A 22751-nucleotide genomic window follows, 5' to 3' on the forward strand; every position below is an offset into this window, starting at 1 on the left:
CATTACCAAATCCCTGTCTGTTGACTAGCTCAGACATGACGTGTTTCGGGCTTCTCTGTAGAAAGTGTGATATAAGAAACGAAAACGTTGTGCCCTAAGGACGAGGAACTTGGGTTTCGATATTCTTAGAAGCAAGGGTGGACACTGAATACTCACCTATTTTAATATTCCCTCAGGCTCCCAAAAACAAACAAAGTGGCATGTGTTTTATTTATATATGTATGCATATCGGTGCACAGCTGGTGTCTGCATGTGGACGGATGTGTGCTGGGGTGAGAGCTGAGGAGCAGCTGTCTGCGCGATGTGACCTTCCTCATGAGCAAACAGAAAATGTGTTCATGCTTCTTTCCCTTATTTGCTTTTCCTGTCAGTCTTGGGAAAGTGAACAGGAGAGCAGGAGAGGGATACTATGGCTGTAAGTTACAGGTACAAATTTCTTTGTGTGGCAGAGCCCCAGTGCTTCCTACAGGCAGCACCGGGAGGTCCCTCCAGCCTGTGCCCTGCTGTCCTGCTGCCCCTGTGGAGATGTCCCCAAGTGACTGGAGAGATTACCCGTGGTTGTGGATCCCTTTCCCCTGCTGGGAGCCTGTCTTGGAGGGGGGTGATTTAGGCCAGGGTAGCTATAGGCAGATGTAGTTTTGCAATGAATTTTTTTTTTTTTTAAGAAGACGACTGTCGTTTGACGTTCTTTTTGATACTTGATTACAAAAGGGAACTGATGGACAAGCGATCTCATTATGCACTTCTGCATACACTGTGCCTTTGAAAGCGTCACTTGTGTTCTTGGTTTTCTGCTGGTATTCTGCTTGGGAAAGGTTGTGAAATGAGAAATAAAATAAAAAAAATGGAAAAAATTACTGTAGCTTGGAGTTGGCAGTGTAGAAGGCAAATATAGAAACTTTGGAAAAGGTGCAGAGGGAAAAATAGAGGACATCATATATGCTGTGAACAGGAACCCATGTTTGTTAGTTTAGTTACTGAGGGTTTTCTTGGCTGTCCTTTCGTTCCTAAACAGTGCTTCTCACGTTTAAAAAAAAAAAAATCAGAGGGGAAACATAAACATTCATTTAAATTACAGATACAAGTGTTAAGGTATAATTAGATTTTTAAACTCTTCCTGCCTCCCCTATATTACTTTGAGACCCTCAGATTTATATTCACCTCTCCGGAGTCAGATTGCTGTGACTGGTGAGAAGGGGTGGTCGTGCCTTCGTGTGGCGCTCTGGAGAAGGCACAGAACGAGAGATCAGTCAAAAGGGTACGAGCTTTCTTTGTGGTTAACTATTTGGAAGTACAACCTATTCCATATCTGCGTGTGATCCAGTTTTATGAGACAGGTTGCTGGGCTTATCTGGATGAGACTTTTTGTTTAACATAACTTGATTTCTGTGGATAAAAAGGGCCCTCACTGACTTTTGTTGGAAATTCTCTCCTTTCCCTTTTCTTTCTTCTTTTTCCTCCTCTCATTCCATCTTTGCAGAGCCGCCAACCAAATACCAAATCTCTCAGCCCGATGTATATTCAGCACTTCCAGGAGAACCGCTTGAGTTGCGCTGTCAATTGAAAGACGCCGTCAGGATCAGTTGGACTAAGGATGGGGTCCCTTTGGGGCCTGACAATAGGACAGTGATTATTGGGGAATACTTACAAATTAAGGATGCTACACCCAGAGATTCGGGCCTGTATGCTTGCACTGCTGTTAGGACCCTAGACAGTGATACTCTGTACTTCATTGTAAATGTTACAGGTGAGTGAGTCAAACATAGGTCTTGCATGTACAAGCTGTACAATGTGATATGAAGACACGTTATGAGATAACTTGAAAGAGTCCAGTTGGGGGTGAGGTAGTGTTTTTTTTCTGCAGCTGAGTTTCAAATATTTTCCCTTTTGTCCAGATTCTGAAACAGACTCAGTTTGTATATATTCCATTTACTTCTTGGGATCTCTGCTGATTAATAGCTGCTGAAGATCGAGCCTTCTGTTTTATGCTTCTATGACAGAATTAAATTATACAGAATCACTGAGATGATGATAAAGCCAGCGAAAAGGATACAAAAGTTTTTTTCCCACATCAGAAGAGTAAAAGGGGTCTCCTGCCTCCCTTTACACTGTTTTTAGTTTAGAGACAAATCATTCAGAAACACTTAGTTCTGTTCAACTGAATGTCTTTAAGAAACAGCACAATTACAAGTAGAAGGATTTTTGGAGTCAGCAAGCTCTCTTTGGAAACTTTGTAGCATTTTAGGATTATTAGCTAGTTTTATTAGAATGTTAGAAGAATAACACATATTTTATGGCCGGGTTTTCTTTTTCTCTAACTTCTGCACAACTCGCATAACATCTGTTCTTCTTGACAGATAATTTAAGATTTAGTGTATTGGTTTATTTGCCCATAGATTATGCTGTTTTCAAACCTTGATTATTTTTAATGTGCAGATGCTCTTTCCTCTGGGGATGATGAGGATGACAATGACGGTTCTGAGGACTTTGTGAATGACAACAACCAGATGAGTAAGTAACAGCCAACTGCCGGAGGTGACTAGCAGGATCCACTTGGAAAATACTGTCCAGTGCTTTGCACGCCTGCCTTTATAGCTTCTTGGATGTTAACTGCATGTGTTACCAAATAGTGTCTTTTTCCTTTTCCTTTTCTGTTTTGCATAGTCCATAATTTGGAAATGAGAAAAAAATAAACTAATATTCTTCTAAACACATTTTACTGGTCTGTTCTTTCTGTCTCACTTATTCCTAGCTTTTCTTCAGTTTCCTTTCTTCCTGAACTGAAGTTCAGCCTTTGTCTGTTTCAGAGTCTCACACATGAACTAATTTTCCCTTTTCCTGAACCTGAGCTGAAATCTAAAGAGAAGAAAAAAAAGATCTAGCTCAATTTATTAAAAGATGGGATGGAAACTTTAAAAATAAAATAGAGTTGTAATGAGGCAAATCCTAAAGTCCTGAACTAGGCAGAAATCCCACTGGGGAGAATGAGGTTCTTTTGTCCATGAAGGACCTCAAGGCTTGTCACAAAGAAATCAATCAAACTCTAAACCCACATATTTTAGGTTTCTTATGTCTGGTGAAAATAGACTAAAAGAGTCTTAAACCTATCTGGATGTTAAAGTTCAGTCCCTTCATGGGATTTGGAAGGTTATTAATATGCTCTAAATAGAGCAGTCACTAAGAGGAAAAAACGTAGAATTAGTATTTGTTCCTTATGCCCCCGTGCACTATTGCAAAATCCCCTTGGATGACTGGTGGTTCGCTATTATTGCTCATGTCTTGTAAAGTCAATAGCATGAAGAACACAGAGATCCTTCGTTAGATATGTCGTCTAGTTAAAGAATGCGGTAGCCAGGCAGTATATTTACTTTTCGGACTGATCCGTAAGTGGCGTGTATACTGTGTAGCTGAAATGCTTGTTCAGATGATGAAGTCCTAGGCTTATTTCGATTACCCTAGTTAGTTACTGTTATATACGACTGCCTCTGTTCTGAAGCTGTGAAACATTAGATGCTATTTAAAATGATACCAGTTCTTAGCTGCTTGTTTGGCCCCTGCCATCTGTTGGTGCGATTAGCCCCGTCTGATTCACAGGTGCAGCTCGAAGTGGCTGAGATTAAGCAGCTGTAGGCTGCCTTGACAAAGGAATGCGGTGGCAAGGATAATTGGCGAGTTTGGAAAAGGGACACTGCTTTTAAAAGAAGCTGTATAGACAAAGCCCACAAACACAGGCAATGGCAGTGTACCCCTGAAAAGGACTCCTGGGTAAAAATTCTTCATTTTCTTCCTTTTAGGAAGCATCCCTGTATCTGTTATCATCTTAGTTTTCTTGATGTTTGTTAGAAAAGAGCTTGCAATGTTTTCAATGTGTTAGTGAAGACAACTGTGCTTCTCACTTTGGGGATTCACTGTGAATAAGTGGATTTTGAAAGTGCATATAGCTAGAAAAAAGAAAAAGACCACATTTCAAGACAGCCAAGTGTGCTCTGTAGCATCCTTGTAATCGTTCCTTCCCTCTCATGGAGCAGAGAGAACTACCCAGTGGTATCTTTTGTCACACTAGTGATGTTCTTGTAATACAAGCTACCAGTCTAAGCTACTGTTCATCAATCTTTATTCAGGAGATGGTGAAAGGCTATTGACAATTTCCATCTGCCGGGGATGGGGTATGTACTTTAGAAGGGGTCAGTCACACTTTCCCTGGTCAAAATGAAAGATAACTCTAAACTGTGCATGTTAAAACGTCTGAGATGGGGGCAGGGGGGACCAAAAACTCTCAGAGTGCAGAAATGAGGAAAGTGCAATAAGGCAGAGAGCTCCTGAGTAGAGCGTTTCAGAGACAAGTCCTCATGAGAGTGCTCATTAAGAGGGTGCCCACAGACTGCTGGGGCTTCCTGCAGACTGCAGGTGGCCGCAGGGAGCAGCACGTTCATGCAGCCTCCTCCTCAACTGGAAGAGCTGGAACCAGAGAAATGATTGTGGCACAACATCCCTGCAAGTAGTCTGTTTTCAATGAAAAGTTGCATCATAGTGACTAACTCAGTTGGATTAATAAAACTTTGTTGAAAGATGGTTGTGATTTGGCAACATTAGAGCTGTATGAAAGTTAGGGGTGGGACTGAGTTTGATGCTTTTGCAAATCGCTGAAGCTTGCGTACTCTAGTATCTTCTAAGCTTTCCCATCAGTATTCTTTGCAATTCTCCTTCTAGATTTTATGACGCTCAAAAGACCACATCTAATTTGAGAAACTGTGTTGCAATACAGATTGAAAAGCGACTCTCTGAGGAGTTGAGGAGTAGTCCAAGTCCGTCCTTAGACTGCCATGTGGCAGGCAGCACTGTATAACGGTCAAATGCCCATTACCACCTTCTTCCTGCCTGATGTGAGGCAGAGCCTGGGGAACATCACAATAGTCATTGGTTGCTACTGAAGAACTCTTTAAGCGTTTCCTGAATCATGGTTTGAACATTACAGATCTAAACCAATTTAACTGATAATTTACATACAAATTACAGCTGTGATCATTAAGGATAAGCAATGGAAATTGGCCTGGTTATGCCTTTACTGATGAAAACAAAAGGCCATAGTCTTCAAAGCTTGTTGCTTTTTGATGAAACAATTCTGATAAAGTCCAGCTGTCTTGGCATGTTAATTATGATGTGATGAGGCAGGAAATGGCTGTAGTGCCTTCCACAGGAACTGAACCTTGGCATTCTCATTCCTGCATATTTAAAACTAAAGCAAACCTTTTGGAGCTGTTTTATTTACGATTGTAAGTTTTCTTTTAAGCTTTTTTATTTTCTTTTCCTCTGTTACAAATATATTTTCTGAGGCCAAGGTTTTTCAGATGCAGGCAGAGAGACTGATGAGGAAATTCAGCCTAATTTTCAAGGCTGCCCAGAAAATGCAACTGCTTTTGGAGTCAGTGGAAGCTGTAAGCGCTCGGTAGCTTTGAGAAGCAACCCACTTTCATGGAAATGAAGGCGCTTACATGTGCTTGACCATTTGGCCTGTGTGCATTTTTAAGTAAAAGGCATGCATAGCAGATTTCACCCTGTGTTTGGTGTCCTTCTAGCTTGACAGATACTTTAACTGTCTGAAAAAACAACGTGGTAGATTTGTTCCAGACTGCATCCTGAATAGCTTTTTATTACTTCCAGCTTTTGTTGAAGTGATTAGTGCTCATGGGGAAGGTGCGGGATAGATTCCACTGCAAAATAGGGTCCTCTCTCACCAAAAAATGGCTTTGATGGCAACTCAGCCTTTCCCGTCATTGCCCTAAAGTGGTGTCTCTGCTTGGTTCTGGAGGGCCATCTCCAAGGCTTTTTCCCCAGGACATTGACTTGGGACTCCCTCTTACATAGCTAAGGGCTTATCAGTTCCTACTGGCAGCAGTGGAGAATACGTTATTGGTACTTCTTGCCTTATGCTCGTCATGATTTTGAAAAATAGTTCTAATGTTAGAGAATCCTGTAGTCCTGGCCGATGGCATGCACTCCTGGCAAGGCGGCAGCGGTCATGATGGTCCGCCTGATATGCTTTGCCCCAGATCAGTCACCCTAAGGCCCACCAACAGCAGTTTTCTAGAGACCCACTGGATAGCCCTGAAAATGCTGCTATTTTACCTTGAATTCAAGTCAGGAAATTGGAACCTTTATGCTTTTTTTCCTTATCACCCTTTAAAGAATTTCTTTTAGGCCAAGCTATGGTAAATTGGCACTAGGAACAAAAAGTATCTAAATGTAATCCACATGCTGTTCTTTTCATGCCTTGAAGAGTTTCAGAAAGGATAAGGAAAGGTTCAAATTCATCAAATCCTTTAGAGTGGAAACCCACTCAAGGGAGCAGCAAAAATTGGATGTTGCCTAGAAGTGGTTTTTAATTAAAGGTCAAATGCAATTGTACTGGAAACCTTGGGGTAGTTTGTGGTCATTTCAGATGGACTGTTGCCTGCTCAAGGCAGTTGTCAGTCAGGCTTGCAGTTGACTCCTTTTGTATTTCTTTATATTAGATAGGTTTAACAAAATCCAGGAATCCTGAAGTGAAGTGGTCCCCTGGGTTGTCTAATTTCAATTTCACATGTAGGAGATCTGCCTGATTAGATTTAATGTACTTGCAGTTGAGTGCAGCGTGGGTCAGCAGGATATTTTCTTCACTAATGAGAGTTCTAAACGCAGTCAGGATTTCCCACCAGTTCGCCTACTGCTCGTTACTGTTACCCTGCTGCAGTTTGCACTGGTGTTGCTGTGAACTTTTAACAGGGGTGCTTCCCTCTTAGTTAGTAAACGTGGGATACAGAGTCGGCAGTTGGTGGTGTATGTTGAATAGGTGCGTTCCTTCTCGGTTTTAGCAGATGTAGAAATGCCTTGCGTTAATCTGATCGGTCAGTCTGTGAAACCCGAAAATGAGTGTCAGCGTGACAGTCTGTAGATATCGCGGCCTCTTTCTCTTTTCTCTTAAAAAAAAGACCAGTAAGCTGCCAATATATGTTGCTACTATCTAATGAAAAATGGCAAGATATGTTGAAGTATTGTCACAGAGTGTTTTTAACATGTGATGCCTGCGTGTGTTTGGGTCTAGATCCCCTGTAGCTGGGCAGCATTACAAGTTATACTCACGTGAGCGTGGTGCATGGGGAAGTCTTGCAAGCGGAGCCCTTTCCCCCAGCACAGCGAGGTCCCTTTCCTCCCTCTCGCTGTGGCACTGAGCTGAGCTGTTTCTCTTCGTACCTGCCCGCGTCCTCACAGCCCGTGCTTGGCTCCCGCCTCTTCCATAGAGCAAAGTCTTTTGCTCGCTGTGCGTTCCCTGAGTAGGAAGCCTGTCTGAGCATTTCTCTTCAAGAAGCAGTGTTTTTTCATGGATGAGGGTTTTTGGAAAAGGGGGGCTATACGTAAGAAAATCATAACGTGAGCAACACAGGATTGCAGCACAAGCTGGTAGTTAGCTAGAAACCTGGCTGCACAGAGCAGCTTTGTTTTGGGAACCAGCTGTGGATGGCTTGTGTCCTGGCTGACTTGGCTCCACTGGTCCAGGGCTGCGTCTTCACCAGGGAGCGCGGTCCAGCTCGTACGCTGCAAAGCAGCGCTGCATGGATGAGCTGGTGGTTCAGCGTTTACGCTCATCAGCAGATGCTTCCCAAGCATCTCATGCTGTACGTGGGAGCCAGTGCTTGTGGACGTGACAAGATGTGACAGTGCTTGCTGGGTCGGCATTGCTAATCTGGGGGAATTTTGCAGAAGTTGTGAATAGGGCCCAATATCGATCACATCAAGCTGCCTTGAGCAATATGTTTAGTGATCCAGAGAAAATACTCTTTTTACCTATCAGTACCAACAAGGAATTCTGCCTTTGCCTGATGTAGTGTTATAGTTAGATTGTCAATAGTTACCTGATTTTCTGTTTTGACTACATGCACAAATTTGCTTTGCTTTTCTACTTCATTAATTTTAACACTAATTGCCTCTTCAGGCTAAAGAAAAAAATCACTTATCGTTCTTAGCATCATTTTAAGACTTGCTTTTGGAATGTTTTCTTTATACAGAGAGAGATGTTGTAAAAGGATTTATTCCTGTATTTTCTATCCAGCTGTATTTTTATTTAGAGGGGGGTGGCAGGATTTCTGAGTTTGCACTGATTGTAAGAACTGCTATAAATATTTGAGGAACGGAAGAGTTTATTTATAGTGGAGTGTTAGGCTGCTAATGAAGGAAATGAAACAGGGCTGAGAGAAAGAGTTATTTTTCTGGACCCCTCCAGTCCTAAAAATTTCTTCACTAATCTGATTTGTTTCAGGAAGGATCCATAGTAAAAGAAATTAATGTTTCCTACCGTTAAGCAGATCTTGATTCTTTTACTTTTTTTTTTTTTTTTTTTTTTAAAAAAGCTGTGGTGGTACGAATGGAGCAATGTCATGAAACCACTATAAAATTTAGCCCATGCATGGGTCATGGGCTGGTTTGTATATAGATTTATCTTTCTCGGAGGGTAAAAGAGATTGATGGGTTTATGTTTTGTTCAGCTGCGTTCGTTGTGTTGGTACGTGACAAACGATTGCGACTCTGGACAAGAGAGGCCTTTTCCACGCGCTCTCGGTGTTCCTCTGTGTGTAAGGGCACATGCCAGGGAATAGTTAGGAGTGAGGGAGAGCCACAGGAGCCCTTGGAGGACCCAGTAAAAGTGATCACTCTAGTACATACGGGCTCAGAGAGTCACTCTCATTTTAAGAAGCTGTGTTGGACCTGACTGAACGCTTGGGCACTGGCAGGCTCTTGAGAGGGGGAAATTCATGTCAGGGCTGCAACTCGACTTCTACAAAATGTTGAAAAACAGATATTGAGTTTAGTAGGTCCGTGTTTACCAGTTTGGCTTCCTGCTCTTCGGGTAAGATTTCAGCAATATCTTTCCTTTGTAAATAAATTTTGGTGGCTTCTCTAGCAGTTAACATCGTTCTCATTACTGTGCTAAAGCTCTGGGTTTGAGCACGCTATCAGGCAGGTAAGTATGTTTACTCCTCTTTTAGCAGAGCTGGGGAAAGATTAATGCTGAGGCTTCAAACAGATCTTCTGATTTTGTATGTCTGACTTCAGAGCTAGGGTCCAAGAAATCAAAGTTAGCTGAGCGCTCACAGTATTTCAAGTTGAGGTCAAAAGCAGCTGTGAACATTCGAGTCTGCTGAAAGCTTGGTCCCTCTCCCTTTTCCGACATGCACAAAACAAAGGATATCTGTGCTTAATTATTGAAACGTTGTCACAAATCATATACTCATAGCTGCAGTTTTTTTCAAAACTCTGGTCAACACTTACAGTGTATGATTTTCAGTCGTGTACTCCTCCTCAATCACACTGTCGCTCCCGAAACAAATGCATACAACGCTTTGACGTCTGCGGACAGGGCTGGAAAGGGAGCTTGGTTTCTGAGTACTTATATTTCTGGATGTATTTTTTTGAAACAGGAGCGCCCTATTGGACACACACGGACAAAATGGAGAAAAGGCTACATGCAGTGCCAGCAGCTAACACCGTAAAGTTTCGTTGCCCAGCTATGGGAAACCCAACACCAACCATGCGATGGCTGAAAAATGGGAAAGAATTCAAACAAGAACATCGTATTGGCGGTTATAAGGTAAGATCCTATTATGTTATTTTGCAATTCCTGTTCTGGATTAAGGTTGCAAAAAAAAAAAAAAACTTGCTGAAGTCAACAGAAAAACTTTTAGTGTGCTTGGATCAAATTTGGAAGCAAAAAAAGTAATTGTTTTCTTCTGGGGAAGGGTGGGTGGCTTTTTTGGCTGTTACTGAGGTTTAATTCTGTATTTTTTTAAGTTCAAGCCTGTGGAACACGAATACAGCTAGAGAATATTTATTATAAAGACTTATTTAGAAAACTAAAAACTGACTTTGCAAAGTGCAATTAGAACTGAAGTTTTTGGTTTATTGTTTTTCAGCTGCCTTGTTAAAAAGATGACCATCCACTTTGGTGATTATAGACAGTTTAATAAAGGAAGGGTCGGAATTCAAAACTTATTATTTTCTACAGAGTTTATGGCCTGTGAAACTGAAATGGGAAGCAGAATTTGAGGGAAAGTAACAGCAATTGCTTACAAGGCTTTGTTTGAATTTTAAATAGCTTCAGATTAGATGTTTCATTCTAAATTAGTGGTTACTGATTAAAAGAGAGATTTAGGGAGGCCAGCTAGTTCTCTGGGTTAGTGCACACACCTTTAACCTCCAGGTATCTACCTAGGTCAGGTCAAAAGTCAGAATTCGGTCATCTTGTCCTACTCCTTACAGGGCGTGGAACTGCGTGTGTGTGTTTGTTAAGCTGCTGTTCGAGCACCATCCTGAGCCAGATTTCTGTGTTATTTTACCATCGTCTGCAGATTTTCTATCAATAGCTTCCTCATGTACCTGACACCTCAGAAACTTCTTTCCAGGATAAGAAGTTGCTGAATTAGATCTACATCTTGTGTCATGGTTGTGAGCTACAGTGCAGAGCTCCTGCTGAGGATCCCTAAGCAGTTGCCTAGGTGAGGTAGTTCAGAGGGAAGTTCGCAGAATTTTGGGGGCGACACTGCATGCCTTCCTGCATGTTTTTCTTACTGCTGCTTTAACCTGCAGCAGAGTTGCTTTGTAATTGAGGGCGCCATGTTTTGCAATGCCCTGATGTAGCGAGTGTGTATATTGCTTCATGTGCTGTTGACTCAGACCCCGTTTCTTACAAGAAATAGTTTTCCAGCGCAGAGGAGGACGAGCCTTAGTCTCTCCTTTCCTGACTAGATTTACTGTAGAACGTGTCAATTTTTCCAACATTTGTGCTAGCAGAGAGCAAAGCCCAGAAAATCTCCCTGCATGAACGCTAATTATCTAAGTAGACTTTTCCATTTATGTTTGCTTACACCATAAATTACTGTTGCTTATGAGCGTACACCTGGCAACACCTTCTGCCTTTCATAATGCTATGGAGTGTTAATGAATTGGCTACAATTCAGTGATTTTCACCTTTCCTGCAGTTGTTATAAAAATGAAGCCAATTAAAACCCCCCCTAATCCTGTCTTGGAAAATAATAGTAACCGTTTCAGTACGAACTGAGACATTGCTTGACCATTTTACATCTCATGAAGGGGAAATACGAAGAGGAGATATCATTCTTGAAAACGGTGAAGGAAAACATGTGTCTTGCAAGGCAGGGTTGAGCCACCTGATCTCTCTGGTTTAGAAAAGTAATCTGTAGCTGGGTAAACCAGCCTGTGTGGAGCTGCATGCTGCCACTGCTAGCTTGTGTGAGCTCTTTTCGACCGTACTGTAGACATACATTCAATGGCACAAATTACATTTTTGGTCATGTATATTAAAAGTGTACAATTTCCTAGGTACGTATATACTCTGGGAAGAAACCACAGATGTCTATTTCTAGAGCCAGCTGGATATGTGAAGTATATACCTATAATTCTAAATCATAAAACTTTTTACATCTCTTTAGTCTGAAAGAAAAAAGGAGAAGGGACACAGCTGTGGATTTGAGGCTTTCGCGTTGCTCGTAAATACATCAAATTTCAAATGATCTGGAAGCATTTACTTATCACCGTCATTCTGCTTACCAAATCTATGTATATTGCAGATTCTGTTAGCGTTCTGAGTAACCATCTTTTGTAAGGTGGAAATCTTGTTTTCAGTGAATGAGCGTTAAAGAATGAGATCTGCAGAGCTTCAGGAGGCTGCCTGTGCTCTTTTTGCTAGAGGGGCTGTGTGAGGTCACTGTTGGCTTATTCAAAATTATTCTGGAATCAGAAGAGAGTTACGTTTTCTCACCATCGCTGTACAAACTTGTAATGAAGGAATCCTCAGAAAAGCGTGGAACCTTTCCATATTGATCTACGTTCAGCCAGGTTTGTGATGATTTTTGTACACTAGGTTATATTGAATCTGGGTGCAGAATCTGTGAAGTGTTTCTGCTGTAGAGCTTCATACTCGAAAGCGTACAGGAAAACTGAGTGAATGCAATAGGTAGAACCGATCTTTGCCTTATCTGCCGTTACCAGATCACATAACGCAGCCTGTTGCTTTCGGAAGAGACAATCACCCCCCCAACTTTAAGAACAAAGGAAGGGAAGGAGAATGTGAAGTTTTTCGCTAATCCTCCAGCCACCTCTCTCCTGCTCCCTCCAGCTACGAAATCTCTTCTTTGTATTCCCTTTATCACAATCAGATAGTGGCCTGTAGCACTTTGTCCCTCCGATTGGGGAATGTCTTGAGTCAATTTACACGGAGGCAGGCCAGGCGAAGGGGTGTACGGCGTACGTGCCGCGCGCGATAGCCTCCCGGGCGGAATTCCTGCACACTGACTAATTCGGGGTGGTGGATTTCAAAATCGAACCTCAAACGCCTTTCGAGGTATAATCAAAGTTCCTAGAGGGAGGCAAAAAAGATCATTTATGGCATTTCCAAACCCTTTTAAATCTTTTCTGTCTCCCCTGAAGTGATCATAATTTTTTGCTTGTTCATTTTAAGAGATTATGCTTTCTCAGAGTGAATGCTCTAAACCCTTTAGGAGAGAGCAAAGGAGCCTTTACTTTTCTGTGCAACACCCAGAAAGCAAATGTACTTCTATCAGTTTTTACTGTTTAAGCATTAACAGGTGTGTGTTTTCACATATGCATTTTGATAAGCTTCATCACTACAGTCTTCTTTTACACATTTAAAATCAGCCAGGGTAAATATAGAATAAAGAAATAGTCTTGACTCTGTAGAGACTGTAAAAACTTATGGCTTCTTCAGGGATTTTCTGCATTTAGTCTCTTCACCTGAGGAATAAAAATGTATGGCTGAACTGTGCTGCTTTGTGTGGAGAACTATATTTTGCTTTCTGATCCTTTTTTCTTTTGAAATCCATTTAAAATTTACCGCTCCCACGTTTTGCCAAATGAAAAATTTTCATGAAGTATCTGCTTGCTGAAGACACTTTTTTTCTGTTCTTCAAATTAAACAGAATTGTGTGGAATTTTTTTAATATGGTACTTCGAAAGTAGAATGTTTCTATGGAGCATTCCTTTCCATTTTCTAGATTTCTAACCAATCTTTCTTCGTATTTTGGTTCCAGTTTAGCTTTCCCATCTCCAAGCTATAGCTTAGGGGTGAAGCTGTATACACTTTTGATATAGACTATTTAGTTTAAAGATTGAATTGTTTGTAGAGACCATCTGGAAGATACTGAAAATCAGTTAAAATTTGGTGGAGAGGCTTGGCAAAAAACAAGAAAAAAAGCACCTCAGTAATGTGCTGGAAGTACCTATACCTGATCAGGCAAACACCATATTTGGAATATATTTATTACCCCTCTGTTATTGTAGAGAAAGTAGAAAAAATATCAGATAGTATCTTTGTGGTAAAATGTGACAAATTATCCTAAGGGTCAAGCTTCTTAGAGTAACAGTCATTTTATATGCTGCTACAGTTCAGGATGCTTGGAAAGCAGTTGGTCTCTGAAGGGCACTATTTCAAGGAATGTCAAGTTGGAAGGGACAGAGTGATGATGGACTTGGTAGGACTATGTGTGTATTCTCAGGTAGCTTGAAAGAACTCGGTATTAAGCAGGGCTTCAGGGATGAATCAGTAGAAATAAGAGTTAGGATAACAGCAGGCAAGGACTTAGTCAGGTTGGGGAGTCAGAACAGATTTCTGAAACTGATGAGGCCCAGGCTTTGGGCACTTGTCCTCCTCTGGACCCCACAGGCCTAGCGAGGACGCTCCTGTTTTCAGCAGCTTGTTGCTGCCCTCGCAGTTTTTCTATTGCATTAGTTCACACGAGCTCCCTAACTAGGTAGTCCAGGCAGGTTGTTTAAAAAGAACATGCAGGCTGCGTGGTTGCAGAGAGGTGGCTGAATTGTAGGGTTTCTCTGAAAAGGAAAGGTTTGCGTCAGGAATCTTCAGCAAGAGAAATTGCCGTCATCCCCAGGGTGTTGTGTTGGGCTTTATATCGTTGCGTGTGTAACCGGCTGATTCCAGATTCATGACATAAATCCAGTTGTGTGATGACGTCATAAATGCTTTGGGCCCCTACAGCAATGGAGCTTGAACTGAAGAAGCTTAAGCTGTTTTATTATAAGGATACTCTCTCTTTCGCATTGGAGTTATAAGGCAGGAAATTATTTTTAAATACCGCCATCCAATATACTTGTGTCTGTAAGTTGTTTTCTTCTTGAATGCTACACAATTTATATGTTTTCCTATCAAGTTAATTCCTTACAAAATCAACAACAAAATTTGTTATTTTGTGGAATTCGTATTCTATCCTTTCTGTTTTGCTTTCTATTTTTCAGATACGATAAAAACACTTGCTATATTCTGAGAAATATTCTAAAATTATAGCTTGGAATGCCCAAAAGCTGAAGTAACTTTGACTGAGTCTCCCCCAAAGTAGCATAGAAAATGGTAAAATATTCACAACATGTAGCTGTTGCATTTGTTCTTTACTAGTGTCTTATGACAGTAATTCTTCCTGACCCAAAAGTTGACTTTGCAAGTTACTTAGCAAAATAAAGAGAACAGAATACCATTGATAAACCCTTTGGAGCTTTATAAACTTTTTTCCTAAGTTCTTGATCCTCTGAAAAAATACGAATACATAGTTTTGATGCATATCATTTTATTTCTATGGACAACATTAACCGCTAAGAACACATTGTATTAGCATCTAATGACCCTTTAAGTGATGTGAAAGCCTTGTGTTGGCTTTCTGCTTCTTGGGGAAAAATGCTGAACTAGTCTCCTTGCTCACGAAAGGGTCCAAGGTATTTCTTTGCATTTTGCAGGCACGTGAAGCTGATAGAGCCTGTGCAGAAATACTGCCTTTTACACCGAGCGACAGAGCGTGGTTGTGATTCTTTGTGTAGTAAATAGAGAGAGATCTTGACAAGACCAGGCAGTGGTCACTGGGTCTGTGGACATCAGGGCTGTATTTCTTTTTCTCCTTTCACTGGCTCCTGTCCTGGAGCCTGTTTGTGAGGAACCACAGGAGGAATACCGTCAGTTTGGGCTGGAGACTTTGGGCTCACGTTGTTAGACTTTTCTGAGAGATTTGGTTCGTGTCCTGGCCCTTCACCTGATGCTACATTTTGTTTGTTTGTTTTTCAAAGCCCAAATGGCTAGTCATTAGCTGGTATTTTTAGCCCATAACTAGGCAATAATAGTAATAGCTAGTGAATTGCTAGCTGAGGGACCTGGGAAAGCCAGGAGCTTTCTTCACTTCTGAGCTTTGAACAGAAGACATTTGAGTCTTGAGCCAGTGAGAGCTAAGCCATTGGCACCATGGTTGCAGCCCTGACTAGCCTTTTCCTGCTGGTTAAGGACCTACACAGCAGTTAATCATGAAGCAGGATTTCAGGCCTATAGTTGTAATAATCTTTTAAGAACGTATAGTTTCTGGAAGTGCCACTCAATGGTCAATACGTATTTCTGCTGTATTGCACTGTAGGGGTGATAATTACTACTTTCTGTTTGGATGGTTACAATTACTGTACCAAACTGCACTTCATTCCATTTACTAAAATGTGTACGTTGCAGTTTAAAAGTTGTATGTTACTGCTACATAATGCTAGGATTTTTGAGTCCTTTGTCAAAAACGTACTGTTAGGAGTTTGGTGGCTAGCCAGAAAAAGTCATTTGGGGAGCCAGTCTGAGCTGAAGAGAATATATATGTGAACTACATAACAATATCCTTCCAGTATTGGGCCTGATCCTGTTTTCTGTGAGACCAATCCAAGCTCTTCTTTTGAGTTCAAATGGGGACAGATTCAGAACCTTATTACTTTCTGTCCAAGAAAGATTGTATGAAATAAACATATACACTTATATTCCGCTCCACTGAGGATTTTCTTAAGGTTTTTCATGTGGAAACGTCTTAATTTCTTTCAGTTGTGTTCTCCTAGAGCAATAAGAGATCTGGCCACGATATATGCTTGTGGGAGGGATCCTAAACATTGCCCGTCTGTACTTTATTTCCCCAAAACTTGGGCTGTGTAATTGAGCTATTAGAGAAAAACGGAGACTTTGATGTTAGGGGATCATATCCCTCCCATATTGCTGGTGGGTAGTTAATATGATCAGATGATTGTTTGGAGACAGATGGGAAATATCTTGAGGGTGTGAATTCACTTTAGAGTTGATTGAGAGGTAAGCCTGGTAAGACAACTGCTGCTAATTGGTACCATTGTCGAAAGTCTAATAGGACTGAATGTGCACTGAAGTCTAAAGGGCTCAAATTAGGGATGAGGTAAATTTATAAGAGAATGCATGAAAGCTTTCACGGCTACAGCCATGCTGTACCTGTTCAGGCATAAATAAAGTATTTCAGTCTCCAGAACTCTCAAATGAGCACAGAAGAGGCTTTTAAAAATGGATTACAAAAGATTAACTTCTGTGGAAAATAGTTCCTTTTGGGGGGGGGGGGAAGGGTGAAACTGTGCTAGTGAAGTTCTCAGCCTCTCTAATTGCAATTCCACCAGGTCCGCAACCAACACTGGAGTCTCATCATGGAGAGTGTAGTCCCATCTGACAAAGGAAATTATACATGTATAGTGGAAAACCAGTATGGATCCATCAATCACACATACCATCTTGATGTTGTTGGTAAGTGCAATTTTGTCAAATGCAAGAGGATGTTTGTAGTTAATGGCTTAGTTTCTTTGTTAAAACATTAAAAACTGAGCTTATCAATTTTGCACAAGTTTTAAAGATGATTTCCTGGTAATCTGAAGGTAGGAATTCAGTGCATAACCAATTCCTGCATAACTTTATGCATTCACCTGTCTCACTCATGTCCAATGACTAATCTTGCCAAAGGTGTAACATGCCTGTGTGAGAGCTCTTGTTAGTATATTGTTGCTGTGATACGCTTACCAGCTTACTGTGAAGAACAAATAATAAATACTAATACAATTTTAATTATTACTCTTACAGTTATTCCTGGTACAATTAATATTAACATACTTTTTGATTGCTGCAGTTATCAAAACGATCAAGTGATCCTCTAGATTGCTGTTATTACAGCTGGAACAATCTTTTTATGAAAAGCTAGATATTAACTTTGGTGAAGTTAATGTAGGTCTGGAGTTTCAGAAAAGATACTTTGCATCTATACCAGAATAACTGACATTAGAATTTATTCTGTTATGTTATGCTATCAGCAGTTCCTGAAACACAGAAGACAAGAATTGTGAAGTCCTTCACTGGGGGAAATTTTAAAAGCCGTGAAAATTCCTATTAGTAATAAAGCCTTAATTCAGTTGAACTATTAAGCACATGCATAATAACATTATTAAGTAATAATACCGAAAGCCTATTGACTTTAGTAAGGCTTACACATATACTTAAGTGCTTAGCTGAATTAGGGCTTGAAATCTCAGGAAGCAATTTCATTCACCCCTACTCTTGCTGATTAGCCTGGACGAATGTGAGTGGTTTTATTGACTCTAAAGGGACTGCTATGCAAAAGTAATAAGTATAGCTGTTATAATAGGACAGGATACTAGTACCTTTGGTTATCTGAGCTGCAGTTTCTGAAGTATGTCTGAATGGGCTTTGCTTTCACCAGGCTTGTGGGGTGATCTGAGCTTCACAAGCTCTGTGACTAAAACTTTTGATCAATTAGTATTGAAGGCAAAAATAAATTGGATTTTGAGCTATTTTGAGCTGCGGACTTGTGGCCCCGCTTATCTTCTAAGGAGTCTTATTCTGAATTGGTTGTATTGGAGCAAAACAGTGTCATATTTTTCATTTTCCTATTTGCTGATTGGTTTTATATGAACAAGAATGCATCTCTCATATTGTTTCGGATGCTCTTCAAAATAGTACCTTATTTTCTCTGGGACACTTAAATCTGCAGAAACAAAAACAAAACAAATGCCAGCTTCTTAGTCTGCAAGAAATAAAAACATTCCTCCTGAAAGCCTGGAGTTAAGATTTTTTGAAAGTGCCAGAGAGAGTTGGCCCTGGTAGAGCAGGGGAAGGAGGAGGGGGTGTTGGGAAGGGGACACCATCAGACTGAAGCCCTGTCACCAGCCAGCGTACGCTTAAGTCTGAGAAAATGGTCAGTGTGTGAACTGCCCAGCTCATCTCTAGTTTTTTTTTTTATGGGTAGTTACCATTACCCGTTTTTATGGGTAGTTACAGCCTGAGGATTTTCAGAGCACTGGCGATGTTTTTTCATCCTCGGTAGAGTGTGTGCATAATGTTGGGGTGAACTGAGCGCCTGACAAAGCCATTTTTGTTTGAACACTTGTTTAAACAAAGTTTATGGAGGGTGCAGCACCAACGGCTGCCAGAGATTGTGGTAAACTGTATTGCACATGCCTCCGTCCTGTGCTGACCAGCTTGCTGGAGGGTGCGGGCAGGCACGCGGGCTGGCCGGGGAGCAGGCTTGCTTGCTCCCCCTTGCAAAATCCAGCTGAGGAAGAATGCAAGGGGGAGAGATGAGTTTCGGTTTTTGTGTCTGGTTTCGTTTTTCCTTTAAGGAACTTGGATTTGTTCAAGGTTGTTCTCGATTAAAGCTGTTTTTTAGCAGGCCACATGAGGGGAAAAAGCCACTTTTGTAATACTGGGAGTTTTCCTTGCTGACTTGAAACTGCTTAAAAATTCCTCTTCCCTGTTCCCTCCCCCAGTTCCGTTCCTCATAACTACCCCAGCCCCACGCTGGCATGTTTCATGTTGACTGTAAATTTCTTCACCCATTTTTTTCTATCAAATGTGTTCCTGAATGATGCGGTCACTTGAGCAAATATTTGTCAGAAGCCCCCTCGCTTCCTCTCCCCCTTTGAGCCTTGTGAATGTCCCACATTGAGGAATATTATGCAGAAATTTATTTTTCCTGGCGGTAAATTACAGTGACCTGCATGAATGAATGGAATGGCAATAAGGATTATGTCATTTATTTAAATATCTATTCCTTTCCTATACAGAGGCAGAAAAATAAATAATGAGGCCAAGACTTTCAAAAGTGACTAGTGCTTTGAGGTGCTGGGTATCCAGCTGGTAGCACCTAACGGAGACCCGATTTCTTGCTGGGTTAATGTTCAGCATCTTCTGATGATCAGGCCCTGTGAGATATATTAATCCAAAATTCACTGCTGCAAATCGCAGTCTGCGTTTTGGAGATGTATATGCTTAATTTTCTCTCTCCCTTTTTACATTTAATTTTGTGAGTGAGTGAGTGTAATTGTTAGTTTACTTTGAAAACATAAGATATGTATGGGAATGGGTGCCCGAGGATACCTAGTACTCTTTCTGTTAAATTTGCGGTGAGTCTCTCCAGAAATGTTGGGCTGGGATTTAGCTTGAAAGGAGGATTGAAGTTAGGGAGCTAAGCCATTTCTGTGTTGCTGGAACCTTGTAATAATTGTGGAGGTTGGGCATGAAACCACTGAAGCACTAAATTAAGACAGGCCAGAAGGGGAAACTCTGTCAGTTTTTCTGGTTTAGGACACTTCTACAGAAGTTAAGTTTCTGCTCCTTTTTTTTTTCCTTCCCCTCATATGAATTTTCAGTTGCCGTAGGATTATAGAGTTATGGATGTTTGTTTGGAGGCAATTGCATGTGTAGACTGCATCTTACAAGCTTCAGGTCATAATTTTAGGTCAAGATGTGTACTTAAACATTGGAAAACTGTCAGCTGAAAGCCTTTGAAACTGCTTTTCCTGTATGGTTTAAGTGGTTCCAGAGTTGATTAAGTGTAAGTAATAGCAAATGGTATTAAACATGGTAATGTATTACACTAACATGAGCATCTGACTATATGGTGTAACGTAGAGAACCCTCTGATTATGTCATAGATTTGGGAAGTATCCCAGGAAAAATCATGCCAAATAATGACACAATTCTAGTTAGGAATATCCAGTATTACTTGATGCCAATAACTTTCCAAACCTTGAACTCTTTTGACAATTAAAAGTCTGAAGCCAGCAGTGCCGAGAAGTTTTCAGTCAGAATGTAGGTGTGAAGTATTCTCATTTTTACCTTGTAATTACTTGCAACAACCCTTTTAAAATAGTCAGCTCAGCTCGTATGTTCTCATTCAAATTTACAAACCTGGCAAAGCAGTCATACTGAATTTTTTACAATGGGAATAGAAAATACTGAAGAAAAAGCAGCAAATCGTTGGCAGCTTCTAGGTATAACACAGAATACTTGTCCACATTTACAGTGGTGGAGCGGAGTTATCCGGTGAAGTTGGAGAGGATAATCTGTGTTGGACAAAGTTATTCTTTAAATGTTTGGGATACCCTGATCCACTGTGCTTCCCTCTTCCTCCCCCATCCTCCTCCTATTTCAAGAAGAGATTTAAAATGGGCTGTATTGAAGGGCTTTGCTCAGGGGTAAAAGTGTGTTAGATTGCATTAATGGAAATGGTGAGGATGCAAAACTCCATCTGTTAGATCTCGTGAAGGTAAGAATAGTTGTTTTTAGCTATTTCTTGCAATACTACCCAGAATCTTCAATTAATATCAGGTATTTGGTGTCTAAGGCAACACTGCACCCAGCAATTGCTGACCACCCCAACGTGGAGAGCCTGGGAGAAGGAAATGTCACCGTCCGTTTTACAGATGAAAAACCGTGTTGCAGAGTGATGAAGTTTCTTGCCCTGGGTCACGCAGGAAGCCAGTGGCAGAGCCAAAAACTAAAGCCGATGCTTGAGTCCTAAGCCAACACCTTAATTAAAAGAATGTTCTTTCCCTTGTAAAGTTTAGCTCATCAGCTGGTTTTTACATGCTGCTGAAGTGCCGTTTTATTCTTTTGGATTTAATGGCAGGTAGAAATTTACATTTTATAGTAAGCTTACTAATAGACTAACTCAGTTCTCGTTAACCATGTGCAAAGTCATACAGTCTTAAGGGAAGACAATTGAAAACTCTGTGGTTTTGGCTTTTGAGTCGTACTGTAGTGAATCCGGGTTGTAGGAAGCAACGTGGGAATGCAGCCACTGAGACTTGTATATAATTAGATCACCCTTGGATTGCAATTATCGCTGGAGTACAATTTCAGCAGCGACAGTTCTGTTTAAGCATGGAAGTAACTAATTGAATTTATACTTTAACAGCAAAAAAAGGTTAGTCAATGTACATTCATACTGCAGGTAGCCATTTCTGTCCTATTTAATGTCATCATCCAGGGAAACAAAAGATTAGTTCGGTTTCAGATTAAGTTCTGCACATTACCTCATTTACTGTTTTTTTTTTTGAGCAGCTGCTATAGCACAGCACGTCTTCGCAGAAAGTGCGAGAAGACCCTGCTGTTTGCTGTAGAAATGAACATAGCTGGCGACAAATGTGTTTTGTTAAAACATGCCTTTTTGCAAACCGGTTTAGTTGTATTTTGATCAGTTTCTAATTTGCCTGGTAGCCGTGCTTTTGGTTCACATCATTACCGAGGAACGAACTCCAGAGGCAGACCAGTACCAAGCAGTCGTCCCTTAACAGTACTTTGTAGCTTCATATGAAAACAGTGTGAGAATAACTTCTCATCTGGGAGCGGTTTTAAATGACTCTCAAGATTAAACCTTGTGCCCCAGAAGTTAAGCGTATGAGTAGCTTTACTGCTGGATGTGCAGGAAAACCCTTGTGTTCTGAACTCTTGGAGGTTTAGATTTAGGTTTTTAGAGTGAATTTTACTCATGTTGTTTATAGCACATTATTAAAATGAAAACTACTTGTACTGTTGATACTTGTTCACAGTTTGTATTTCTCTTAGTTTAGGTAGAAGAAGGAACTTTGCTTGTGTTTCTAGTCAGTTTTATTTTTGGATTTTCATGTGCTCTCAGAGTCTTTAGCTGCAAACGTGGCATGGACACATATACATTTTCAAAGACCTGTTTCCATTTTGTCATTTCTGAATTCATGAAAGCTTACACATTGATACTTGTTTTTGCCAAGATTTATTTTGAAGATCAGAATTTGTTTGATTTAACTCCTGTATGTTCCTTAGTTTCCAAAGCATTATTTTTAGGATTCAGGTTACATATGAAAAAGGAACTGACACCAACCAAATACATACCTTGCATGTTGCATCACTACTGTCTGGCAGGAGTTAAATGTAGGTATTACAACCAAGCCTAAACTTGCATTTCTGGCAGATGTGTTCATAGCTGTTGACTAGCTCTTTACATGGGCAAGCTTTAGCTTGACATCTTTGCCCAAGTGCTTGCGGCCTGGGACATGATGAGGCAGAGGCTGAAAGCACGAAGGAATCCACACTGATGCTTGCCCTCAGGTATTTGGTTAGGCTGAGAGGGGAGAAGATTTTATTTAAAGTACTGATAAGCCTGAATGTGGACTTTACACCTGGTATTAGACTTCTGGCAGCAAATGTATATCTAAGAAGAAATTACGCAAATTGTTTAGCGCTGGAGGCTGTGTGGTTCGCTGTTGAAAACAAAGACCGCAGTGTGATGGTTCAGCTAAGCTAAGGGAAAATGAAAGCTTCCCTCCCCTCCTTTCCCCCCCGTAATAAGGTAAAAATATTCCCAAAGCCTAGTTTTATAGCATTAAAGCTTCTGATTTCATTGGAGTAGTCTGGCTAAATTACATTTTATGGACAAATACTAGTGTCATTACTTCATCTGCTGGGTGAATACTGAATTTGTCATGTTTGGAATGCTTCCTGCAGAATCTTCTGTGGGAGGACTGGTCTCCCTGTCCCACTTTCTGTCTTATTACAGCCCCAAGGCAGGTATTTCTTTTTCTTTTGATGAATGATGAACAGGATA

The 22751-nt window shown here is 40.8% G+C and overlaps 1 protein-coding gene across 19 annotated transcripts in view; it reads left to right on the forward strand.

The window, feature by feature from the left end:
- FGFR2 (fibroblast growth factor receptor 2) overlaps positions 1–22751 on the forward strand; it is a 103187-nt gene that overhangs the window by 35705 nt on the left and 44731 nt on the right. For 14 of the 19 annotated variants that reach the window (XM_068951533.1, XM_068951541.1, XM_068951535.1 and 11 more), the window contains exons 3-6: positions 1481–1747; positions 2437–2511; positions 9453–9622; positions 16501–16624. In XM_068951533.1, coding sequence (XP_068807634.1) covers positions 1481–1747; positions 2437–2511; positions 9453–9622; positions 16501–16624 — 636 coding nt within the window. The remainder of the gene's footprint in view (positions 1–1480; positions 1748–2436; positions 2512–9452; positions 9623–16500; positions 16625–22751) is intronic. The other 5 variants (XM_068951548.1, XM_068951543.1, XM_068951545.1 and 2 more) reach the window with 1 other exon arrangement.

The sequence above is a fragment of the Struthio camelus genome, chromosome 7 (assembly GCF_040807025.1).
Source record: "Struthio camelus isolate bStrCam1 chromosome 7, bStrCam1.hap1, whole genome shotgun sequence".
NCBI classification, from domain to species: Eukaryota; Metazoa; Chordata; class Aves; order Struthioniformes; family Struthionidae; genus Struthio; species Struthio camelus.